The 12058-nt window shown below is 43.0% G+C and overlaps 1 protein-coding gene across 10 annotated transcripts in view; it reads left to right on the forward strand.

The window, feature by feature from the left end:
* The window catches only part of LOC130290823 (diacylglycerol kinase eta-like), a 1161394-nt gene that overhangs the window by 887212 nt on the left and 262124 nt on the right, over positions 1-12058 (forward strand). For all 10 annotated transcript variants that reach the window (XR_008847710.1, XM_056538928.1, XM_056538925.1 and 7 more), the window contains one exon: positions 7625-7721. Coding sequence is in view for 9 of the 10 variants with exons in the window: in XM_056538928.1 (XP_056394903.1) it covers positions 7625-7721 (97 nt within the window). In the remaining variant the exon portion in view is untranslated. The remainder of the gene's footprint in view (positions 1-7624; positions 7722-12058) is intronic.

Here is a 12058-nt window from a genome sequence, read left to right on the forward strand (position 1 = left end):
TGCCGGCAAGGACAGGAAGCTGTACAGACATACTGTTGATGGAGGACATGCGTAGCTTTTTACGTCTTACGCATCGCCACAGCCCTTCGGGGTCCACCATCAGAGAACGACTTGACCGACAGGTAGTAGACTACCTGGCCTTAACCACAGATATCGACACTCTGAGGAGCGATGAACCCCTTGACTACTGGGTGTACCAGCTTGACCTGTGGCCTGAGCTATCCCAATTTGCGCTCGAACTTCTGGCCTGTCCCGCTTCAAGTGTCCTGTCAGAAAGGACCTTCAGTGCAGCAGGAGGTATTGTCACTGAGAAGAGGAGTTGCCTTGGTCAAAAAAGTCTGGATTACCTCACCTTTCTTAAGATGAATGAGGGATGGATCCCGAAGGGACTGACACTGGGCGATACATTTGACTGAACAAGGCCTGATCAGATGAGCTGCCTTGGCCTAAAAATGGTCCTTACGCTGCTGTATTTGAACTCTGAATGCTGGATGACTTGCATCACTTATCCGCCACCAACTAGGGTTCAAGCCGCAATGTTTTAGGGCACTTTCTGCCTGGCAAAACAAACAGAAATTTTTGTAGCAGCAGCTGCGACAATACCAAATTTTCCAGCCAGGTGTACATGCCTAATTTTTCTGGCCTCTGCTGCTGCACTTGTTATGGTGCTGCAATTTTTATGGCCGCTGCTACAGCTGTGACAATACCCAATTTTTCATCCATGTGTACATGCCTAATTTTTCTGGCCTCTGCTGCTGCACTTGTTATGGTGCTGCAATTTTTATAGCCGCTGCTACAGCTGCGGCTGCGACAATACCCAATTTTTCATCCATGTGTACATGCCTAATTTTTCTTGCCTCTGCTGCTGCACTTGTTATGGTGCTGCAATTTTTATGGCCGCTGCTACAGCTGCAACAATACCAAATTTTCCTGCCAGGTGTACATGCCTCATTTTTCTGGCCTCTGCTGCTGCACTTTTTATGGTGCTGCAATTTTTCTGGCTGCTGCTACAGCTGCGGCTGCAACAATACCCAATTTTTCATCCATGTGTACATACCTAATTTTTCTGGCCTCTGCTGCTGCACTTGTTATGGTGCTGCAATTTTTATGGCAGCTGCTACAGCTGCGACAATACCAAATTTTCCAGCCAGGTGTACATGCCTAATTTTTCTGGCCTCTGCTACTGCACTTTTTCTGGTGCTGCAATTTTTATGACCGCTGCTACAGAAGCGGCTGCAACAATACCAAACTTTTCAGGCATGTGTACATGCCTAATTTTTCAGGTACTCTCTGCTGACATCTCTGTCCATTTTTGCAACCGTGGATATTAGATGTATGCTAAGGGTAGCATGGTGGCTCAGAGGTTAGCACTGCTGCCTTGCAGCGCTGGGGCCTTGTGATCAAATCCCACTATGTGCTGCCTCAAGGGGCTCTAACTATGTGCTGCCTAATATAGGGGAATCTTATGTGCTGCCTAAAGGGGAGCTCTAACTATGTGCTGCTAACATGGGGGAATCTATGGGCTGCCTAAAGGGAGGCTCTAACTATGTGCTGCCTAATATGGGGGTATCTATATACTGTCTAAAGAGGGGAATCTAACTATGTGACGCCTAAAGGGGCGCTCTATGTGCTGCCTAAAGGGGGCTAAAGCACGTTATTCCAAACCATTTAGGAATAATAGGTGATTTATGCCCTTTATGGATTAAAACCAGACTCTGCATCAACTATGTAATTTTCCATGGGAGTTTTGCCATGGATCCCACTCCGGCACGCCACAGTCCAGGTGTTAGTCCCTTTGAAACAACTTTTAAATCACTATTGTGGCCAGAAAGAGTTCCTGTAGGTTTTAAAATTCGCCTGCCCATTGAAGTCAATGGCGGTTCGCGAACTTTTGCGGACCAAAAATTTTATGTTCGCGACATCACTACCTACCAGGCCTTAGTCATAGAGCAAATCCCCATGGGCCTATGTTTGTTGTACCACACATTGTTTTTGTATCATGATTTTATAAGAAGAAGGAACAAAAGTGATTTTTTTTAACTGTGCTATGTTTTCTTCTTTCTGATTATGTTCACATAACCTCACATGAGGTGTAAGGCTATGTTCACACAGTAAATAATTTAATGTTGTATTTTTTTTTTTTTACACATGCAGTTTCAGCTGTGAACTTAAAAAATGCCACTCATTTTTTGCTGCATTTTTGCATATTTTTTATAATTTTGTACAAATGTGAAGTGGGAGCTCTGGGAAGCTGCCCCACCAATTTGAGCCATTGGAATTTGGCACCTCTCAACACAGGAAGTGGATATGGAGTTACTCCAGTGAGCTCTGACAAAAAAAAGGCGGCTCTAACTGTTACTATGTTAATATGTAATCCAATGTTCCAGAGTTGGTTGTGAAGATTTAGACCTTTATTTTTCCCAGAAAACAGTATTAGGGTGCCTTCACACACTAGTAACTAGCAAGGGGTTTCCCGCTGCGGGAAACCCACTGCGAGTTACGCTACCATTCATTTGAATGGGTCCACGGACAGTCCGCAAATCTGACACTATTGCAGACTGTCTGTTGACCCATTAAAATCAATGGTAGCGTAACTCGCAGCGGGAAACTCGCTGCTAGTAAATGCACCCTTACAAGGTGTTCTTCCATTCTAAACTGTAAGGATCTAGCAAGATAGATTTTAAAACATTGTATACGGTCCAATGAATATAGAGATTGTTCCTCTACATTTGAGGGTTCCAGGTAGAAGGCAGGAAACAAAATGGCATATGTAATGTTTCTAAAGCATGGTACTTTAGGAGAGAACTAAGGTACATACTATAGCAGTACTTTGTCAGGGGGAAAAACGAATACGTTGAAAAAGTCCCCCCCATCCTCTTTGCTGATGTTATGGTGAGGAGGAAGGTTATCTAGGGGGTCAAGAATTTGAAATTGACTTCTTCCAATGGTTTGAAGGGGGAAAGCATTGCAGACATATCCACCTTAGGGACTGGTGTGATGACTGAAGGCCTTATTCTGTCAGGGGACTTTAAGAACCTCTTCACTAGAGGAAATAAGTCTACCTAGAAGGCAGACATGACTGCAGTCTGGAATCTAAAAGTATCAGAGCTTCAGCCTTTGTCAAGCCCATCTTGCAATAAATAAAAAAATAGAACTTCACAGAGGGTCCACAGTCTTCTTTTGAGATCATGCTGGGAAAAAAAAAGATTATTACAGACAAAGGCCTTTTTAGTAGAGTCAGCTCTTGAATGGGATAAAGTCTTCAAAACTGCCACTTAAGGCTGCCCTCTGGAAGCTAATAGGGTCTGATCAAATGCCAGGCTGTCAAGTTAAATTTCCCCATGTCTGAGCAGAGCTTTGTTTCTTAAACCACTAGGTTCTGAAGTGGAGGAAGCCTCCAATATTTCTATTGACTCATCATGATGCGCTGCGAGAACCATGAGTTCCTTGGCCAGAACGATATGACGGCTCTTACCATAGCCTGGTCTTGCCTGAGTTTCTATTAATCCCCTTGGTATCATAGAAACTGCAGGGAATATGTAGGCCAGCCTGAAACTACAAGAAATAGACAGAGCATCCACAGACAAAGCAGAATCTTTCCACTTTGGAATTGAACCTGGTTGCCATATTCTCCACCCATGGCATTCCCCACTTCTGAGAAGTGATCTGGAGAAATACTTCCTTATGAAGGGACCATCATTTTCAGAAATCCATGAATGTGGATTGTGAATAGATGGGTCAGGTTCTTTTTGGCCCAATCCAAAATCAATTTCACTTCCTTGTGAAGAGTTTGAGCTCTTGTGTCTCTCTGTTTGTTTATGTAACAGACTGCGATCATGTTGTCCAATCTGATCAGAATGGTATGAGCCCAATGGATGGCTCTTAACTCTCTTTTTTTGGAGGACATTAGTCTCTCCTGCGTACTCCATCTTCCTTACATTGTTATCTGATTCAAATGAGTTCCCCATCCTAAGAGGGATGCATTCATCGTTAGCGGAATCAAATAAGGCTGGACAATCAATTTGCAATCCCACCACTTTAAGGAGTAACCACTATTCCTTGAAAACCTCCACAAGCCTCCACAGTTGCTAACATGAGGCCAAGGACCTTCATCAGGATTATTAGAGAGGCGCACTGAGGAACTACTAGGAACCTGGTGGCTGCCAGCAACACGACTCTTCTGTTCTGCAGAAGAAAATATGAGGTAGAGTTGGGAGTCAAAAAAACGCTATTTAAGTAAGAGGATCGATATGAAACTTACAATCCTACCCAGCCAATAGATGAAACTCAATGTTTGATGTAAATGTTCCAGTAGAGTTCCTGCGCAGTCCACCTTTATTAGCAAATCATCCAAATAGGGGATTACGGATAGCCTCTGTAGTCCGAGAGTGGCTGCTAGTGGCGATACTGCCTTTGTAAAGGTGTAGAGAGCCGAAGAGATTCCAAAGGTAAGAGGGGTAAACTAAAAATTTTATTTTCCCACGTCATCTCTCTCCTCTGTCTGCTTAGGGAGCATAGCATTGACGAGGGCTCTCAATCACACTGAGGGGGTGTAATTACAGTCAGAGGTTTGGAGGAAAATTTTAAAAAATTCCTGCGGTGGTGCTGCCTTGGTGGATACGCAAGGAGTCGGAGTCGAAGCTGATGTAACATGTATTTTATTCATACATGAAACGTGGATACAGCAAGCAAGACACGTTTCGAGGGAAAGTTCTCTCTTTATCAATTGCATAGTGTTCTACAAAACAATGCATATATATATATATATATATATATATATATATACAGATGTGGATGGCACCAAATGCAGCTGGCGGCAGTCACTGGGTCAAAATGGGCGGTACTTGTAGGTAGATCGAGTACTGGTGAAGGATTGTGAGACCAAAGGTAGAGGTACACAAAAATACATGAAAAAAATGCACAACAGACCGGGGTTTTAAATGTCAGTGGTTGGTGTGTACATCGAGTGAGAAACTATTCTCTTAGGTGTCTGCAGCCAGTGGGTACATATGAATTTTGAAACATGGTGGGCTTTCCCGCTGGTTACATTCACAACATGCGGCGACCAATAAGATATAGGTGGTGGCGTGACATCATCGGGTTACGTGGGGCGGGTGCGACCAATGGAGAGTCACTGCTAAAATGTTTCAAAGTTTGTGTTGTGGCGCTAGTTGGTGGGAAAAACACGTGATGTTAAATTAGCCAATAGGAAAGTAGCCCCAGAAGTGTATGTGGAGGCGTATGGTTACTTCCAAAATACTACGGAGGGGGCCAATCAGATTTCCGTCCTTGATGGTATTTTAACCAAACAGGAGACCACCTACCGTACAGTGGTGGTCTATGGAGCTGACCGTGGTGGATATTCTGATATAGAATTGGCCAATCAGAGCAGCGCCTATCATGTTAATGTTAGTCTATGGAGGAAGGCAGCAAAGTTAGAAAGTATCAGGTTGATGTAATTTGGACCAGTCATCGTTAAGGGTTCCGTGCCGGTGAATATGAAGTTGGGAACTTAATTAATGGGGATATACCGATGCGGTTTGGACCAATGAGGTTCTTGCCTTTTGATGTTCTCATATACTCGGGATTTTCAGTGTTTTTGAATTGGAAATACCTAAATTAAGTTGTATTTAAGTACTGTGTTCTATATATTCATTCAAACCCAGCAGGGTGAGTGTTTTCAGTTTGAAAATCCATCTATTGCAAGAGATGGGTATTTGTTCGATCGGGATTATGGAGAGCTTGGAAAAATCACTATTGTGTTTCTGAGCGGCATGTGAAAACACTGTGGAGTTGATAGCTGTTTTTGACATTCGAACGGTGTTTATTGAGTCTGCTGCTTAACATTTGTGTCATTCTGGCGATGTATTGCATGCCTTATGGACACTCTAAAGTAAGGTATTGCATGCCTTATGGCATGTGTGGTTTTACAGTTCATCAGGCTTTTTAACTTATGGTATTCACCTGTGGTTCTTGAAGTGAATCCCTGGCATCGGTTTTGGATGTTAAGACAGCACTTACAGTTTTGTGTGCCACATTTGAAAGATCCTACAATGCCTTCACTTAGGAAATTGGATGTCTTGGTGTCCTTTAATTTGCTGGGGGCTAAAATATTTTTTAGTGATTTGTTTTTCCTAAACGTGATTTCTGGTGGTGTGGGTAATGATTCTTTGAGAAAAAGGTCCAGGAGGAGGGTGTTCCAGTGGAATTGGAGGATGTTTCTAATTTTCTTGTGGTCTGTAGAGTAGGTAGTGGAGAAATTGCAGGTATATGTTTTATTGGCATTCTGTGTCTCAGTATTAGTAGAAGATTTGGGCAGTAGACAAGTTTTTTGGTCGAGAAGACCAGCTTTTTTCTTGCTATCATAAATTAAGGATTTTGGGTATCCTTTGGCTTTAAACCTCTGGTCAAGGATTTTGCTCTGTGAAAGAAAGTTGCTATTGTTGGTACAATTCCTGCATATATGTTTGAATTCACCATACAGGATGTTGTGGGTCCATTTCTTGAAGTGACAGCTGTTGTAGTCCAGGTAACTATTGCCGTCTGCACTCTTGAAAAATGTTTTGGTAATGATTTTGCCAGAGTTGTATAAAACAACTACGTCCAGATATTCTGCATGGTTTTGTTGATGTGTATGGGTAAAGTGGACATTCCATGTATTGTCGTTAAGTGAGGTGATAAAATGGTTGAGGTCATCAGTGTTCCCATCCCATACGATGAAAATGTCATCGATGTATCTTTTGTAGATTATGCAGTGATGGAAAAGTGGATGACAGTATAGCAGTGAGTTTTCAAAAAATCCCATGAATAAATTAGCGAAACTTGGTGCGAAACGGGTCCCCATTGCTGTCCCACAGTGCTGGCGGTAAATTTTCCGTTAAATTGAAAATAGTTGTGTTTTAGTATGAACCGGATGGCATCCAGGAGGAAGTTTTGTTGTGATGATGGCATATGTTCATCTGTCTGGAGGTAGTGGGAGACTGCAGAAAGTCATATTCGATGATGGTGTATAGTGATGAGATATCCATGGTGAGAAATGAGTATTGATCCTTCCATTGTAGATTGATGGTAGATTGGATGAAGTCGCCGGGGTCTTTGGTGTAGGATGGTAGGTGGCTTGCGTATTTTTGTAGAAACTACGGATACTGGAAGCCTGTGCTAGCATTGTGGGAGAAGAGGGTTGCATTGACAATCCAACACAATGGGCAGCACATTGAACACATTTTATAAGTGGTCAGAAACTTGTAAATAACTCATTAAAGAATAAAGTTATGTTAAAACCAAGCACATCATTGTTTTTCTTGTGAAATTCCCAATATGTTTGATGTATCACATGACCCTCTTCCTATTGAAAAAACAAAAGTTGGATTCAAAATGGCCGACTTCAAAATGGCCGCCATGGTCACCACCCATCTTGAAAAACTTCCCCCCTCATATATACTAATGTGCCACAAACAGGAAGTTAATATCACCAACCATTCCCATTTTATTAAGGTGTATCCATATAAATGGCCCACCCTGTACTTCAAGTAAGCTTAGTCTTCTTAGTTTTTTGCAAAGGTTACTACCTTGCATATTATTCCAGCTTTAGTACTAAAATGCTTAATTTTCTTCTCTTTTTTAGTAGTCGGACGCGGAATATGATGTGGTATGGTGTGTTAGGAACCAAGGAACTGCTGCAGAAAACCTACAAAAATCTGGAGCAGCGTGTAAAACTAGAGGTGATTATTGTAATGTCCTTTACAGTGCTTTTACTTCAGTTCCATGTGTGTCTTAAAATCTTAAATGTACACACACAAACTCACACAGTGATATCAAAAACCAGTTTCTACATCAGTATGTTTTTTGGGACAATTATGTTTTGTGCTCAGGCTCCATACATGTACTAGTGACAGGAAAGATTGCCTACATACCTATACAAGATCTTACCCTAGCATAGCGGTCTGAGTTGTGCCATAACTGCGCAATGAGGGCACGCCTATAGAGGGCAAAAAGCAACCATGCTAGGATAAATGCAATTCCTGAAATAACACATCCTACACCCAGCATTAATCTTCACATACCCAAAGTAGACTATACGTAGTGTGCTGAAAGAGTAGCCTCGACCAACTAGTAACTACTAAAGGTGGTAACTAGAGATGAGCGAAATTTTAAAAAATTTGATTTGGCCGATTTGCCGAAATTTCTGAAAGTTTGTTTCGATCTAAATTTGTTTGCGGCGAATCGATATTAAATAAGGCTATTTCTAACCTGCATACAGCCTCTATAGGGGTATAGAACACTTTGCTGTGTCCTAAAACGCATATGGAGTGTGCTGGGGTAGTGAAATAATATTGTTATTCAGAATAGCATGCAGATTACCGGCATCGCTCTTAGAATCACTGCCGCACAGCAGCACAATGACAGAGCCTGGTGGTGGCATCAGTGTCAGGAGACCATATAGTGACTGAATGGCATAGCGTGGAGGTCTTGGCAGCATGAGGACACCATATAGTGGCAGAATGACACAGCGTGGAGGTGTTGGCAGCATGAGGAGACCATATAGTGTCTGAATGGCACAGCGTGGAGGTGTTGGCAGCATGAGGACACCATATAGTGGCTGAATGGCACAGCGAGGAGGTGTTGGCAGCATGAGGACACCATATAGTGGGTGAATGGCACAGCGTGGAGGTGTTGGCAGCATGAGGACACCATATAGTGGCAGAATGACACAGCATGGAGGTGTTGGCAGCATGAGGACACCATATAGTGGCTGAATGGCACAGCATGGAGGTGTTGGCAGCATGAGGACACCATATAGTGGCTGAATGACACAGCGTGGACATGTTGGCAGCAAGAGGATACCATTTAGTGGCTGAATGGCACAGCGTGGAGTTGGCTGATGCACTAGTACACTACACACCAGGGCTTCACAATCTCCCCCCCCCCCCCCCCCAAAAAAAAAAAAAACACATTATGAGAAGTTTTTGACAAAGATTTCTCATAGGTAGCACCCGCTGTCGAAAAATTTGAAATTCCCAGACCCAGGCCCCACCACTGCGGCATCAGTAACCCATATATTGCCTGAAGGACACAGCCTGGGGTTGGCTGATGCACCAGTACACACCAGGGCTTCACAATCCCCCCTCCAAAAAGAACACAATGAGAAATTTTTGTCCAAGATTTCTCAATGGTAGCACCCGCTATCAAAAATTTGAAATTTCCAGAACCAGGCCCCAGCCCTGCGGCATCAGTAACCCATATATTGCCTGAATGACACAGCCTGGAGTTGGCTGATGCAAGAGTACACACCAGGGATTCACAATCCCCACTAAAAAACAACACAATTAGAAATTTATGACCAAGATTTCTCATAGGCAGCATCCGCTATCCCAAAAAATTGAAATTCACAGACCCAGGCCCCACCACAGCGGCATCAGTAACCCATAAATTGGCTCAAGGACACAGCCTGGAGTTGGCTGATGCACCAGTACACACCAGGGCTTCACAATCCCCCCCAAAAAACAAGACCTTGAGAAATGTTTCACAAAGATTTCTCATAGGTTGCACCCTATATCCCAAATTTTGTAATTCACAGACCCAGTCCCCACCTCTGCGGCATCAGTAACCCATATATTGCATGAAGGACACAGCCTGGAGTTGGCTGATTCAAGAGCACACACCAAGGCTTCACAACATAATGATAATTTTTTGACGAAGATTTTTTAATTTTTTTTGATAAAAACAATCTCAAATGAACAAGTTGATGAGGCCCCAAAATTAAGGACGGTGGACCACCAAAAATCATAATTTTCACCAAAAAGACGAAGAAGCAGAATTAATCCCTCTTTGTATTTTTTAAATAAAATTTTACGTAATAAATCACACGCAACAAGCGTTCCGTTGTGTAATGGTTATCCTTCTGGAAATTTCAAATTTATTACCCTGTTTCCCCAAATGTAGGACATCCTCGGAAGATAAAACTTACTATACCATACCAGGACAAGCTGGCTTGCAATGGCATCTTGCACATTACCCTTTATTCTGAAACGTGCATCCCTGCAAAAAAGTTTACAGAGAACGTTTGATGCCCGTCAGAAGATTGGCGTGACAGATGCCCGTCTGAAGCTAGGCATGAAGGATGCCCGCAAGAAAATGGTCGCCAAAGATGCACGTTTCAGAATAAAGGGTAAAGTGCAAGATGCCCGAGAGATGTTAAATTCTAAAAAGCAGCAGGTGGGTTTTGCAGTAAAACCGCCAAAATTGATGGACGCCCGGGAAAATATCAGCCTGAAGACGAGCACACCGGCCATCACTATGAACCCCGCCATGGCTCAATGGTCCCCATCCATAAACATTACCAAGACCATCCAGATTTCACAGCAGAAAACCATTACCCCAGGTCTTAGTAACAGCGTTAAGGGAATGCAAATAAATGTTGTCAACCATTAACTGAATGGCACAGTGTGGAGATGTTGGCAGCATGAGGACACCATATAGCGGCTGAATGGCACAGCGTGGAGGTGTTGGCAGCATAAGGACACCATATAGTGGCTGAATGGCACAGCGTGGAGTTGGCTGATGCACGAGTACACTACACACCAGGGCTTCACAATCCCCCCCAAAAAAACAACACAAAATGAGAAATGTTTGACAAAGATTCCTCATAGGTAGCACTCGCTATCCAAAAATGTTAAATTCCCAGACCAGGCCCCACCTCTGCGACATCAGGAACCCATATATTGCCTGAAGGACACAGCCTGAAGTTGGCTGATGCACCAGTACACACAGGGCTTCACAATCCGCCCCAAAATCAACAAAATTTTGTACATTTAAAAAAAAAATGTATACCTTTGTGTAAGAACAAGCGCATATCCAACATTTAAGAAGACTCTATAAAGCAGGATGGTGGACCACCCAAAGACTTTCTTCTCAAAAATAATAAACCACACAATGTTTGAAATTATTTGAAAAAAATTATTACATATGTGTGTAAGCGCATCTGTCTCCAAAAGATCAGATCACCAAAAGGATTTTTTGTCACCAAAAATGATTAAGCAGAGTTAATCCCTTTCCGGATTTTTTTTATTTTATTTTTTTCATTAAAAAATCACACGCAACAGTTAGCATTCTGCAAATTTCAATTTTATTACTGATAAATTATCAGTAAATTTAACAATAACACTACCCAAGAGTGCTTAATTACCCCATACATTGCACCAGGAACAGTCAGGAGTAGGCCTCAGCAGTACCCAAGAGGCTTTAATAACCCCTTACCTTGCCCGATCAATTGCGAGATCGAGCAATAACAGGTGTGTTATGGCCTCAGATGTCCTGGGCCGCACTAGCGCTCCACTGAACGAATTAGCGTGTCTCTATCTTTCAAGAACAGGTCCGTGTTACACGCTGAAACCAGTTCGTGATAGGGATCTGGGATTGCAATTATTTACCCTTAAACGAGGAATTACCAGTAAGTGAGGGTCATAAGCTTGCGTTGATTAAGTCCCTGCCCTTTGTGCACACCGCTCGTCGCTACAACCGATTGGATTGGTTAGTGAGGTCCTCGGATCGGCCCAGGTGGGGTAGGAGAAGGCCCTGGCAGAGCACCGAGAATTTAACGATCATTGTTGAAATTTGCATTAAGCATGTATTTAGCTACTGCTAAACATCCAAAAATTTAAGGCCTAAGGCCAGAGGCACCAGGGAGGCAAGATGTTTGTGAAAGACACAGAATGAGGCTGTAGCAGTCATTCGCAGTACCCAAGAGCGTTTCATAACCCCTTACATTTAAAGATCAATGTTTACATTTGCATTAAGCATGTATTTAGCTACTGCTAAACTTCAAAAAATTACAGGCCTAAGGCCAGAAGCATCAGTTTCCCCCAGGAGCATAGTTGTCCCCCAGATTAGGAGTATAGATGTCCCCCAGATTAGGAGCATAGATGTCCCCCAGATTAGGCAGCATAGTTGTCCCCCAGAGTAGGCAGCATAGTTGTCCCCCAGATTAGGAGCATAGTTGTCCCCCAGATTAGGAGCATAGTTTTCCCCCAGTCAGTGCGGGCCGGTGTGAGCCAATCAA

The sequence above is a fragment of the Hyla sarda genome, chromosome 9 (genome assembly GCF_029499605.1).
Source record: "Hyla sarda isolate aHylSar1 chromosome 9, aHylSar1.hap1, whole genome shotgun sequence".
In the NCBI taxonomy this organism is placed as follows: Eukaryota; Metazoa; Chordata; class Amphibia; order Anura; family Hylidae; genus Hyla; species Hyla sarda.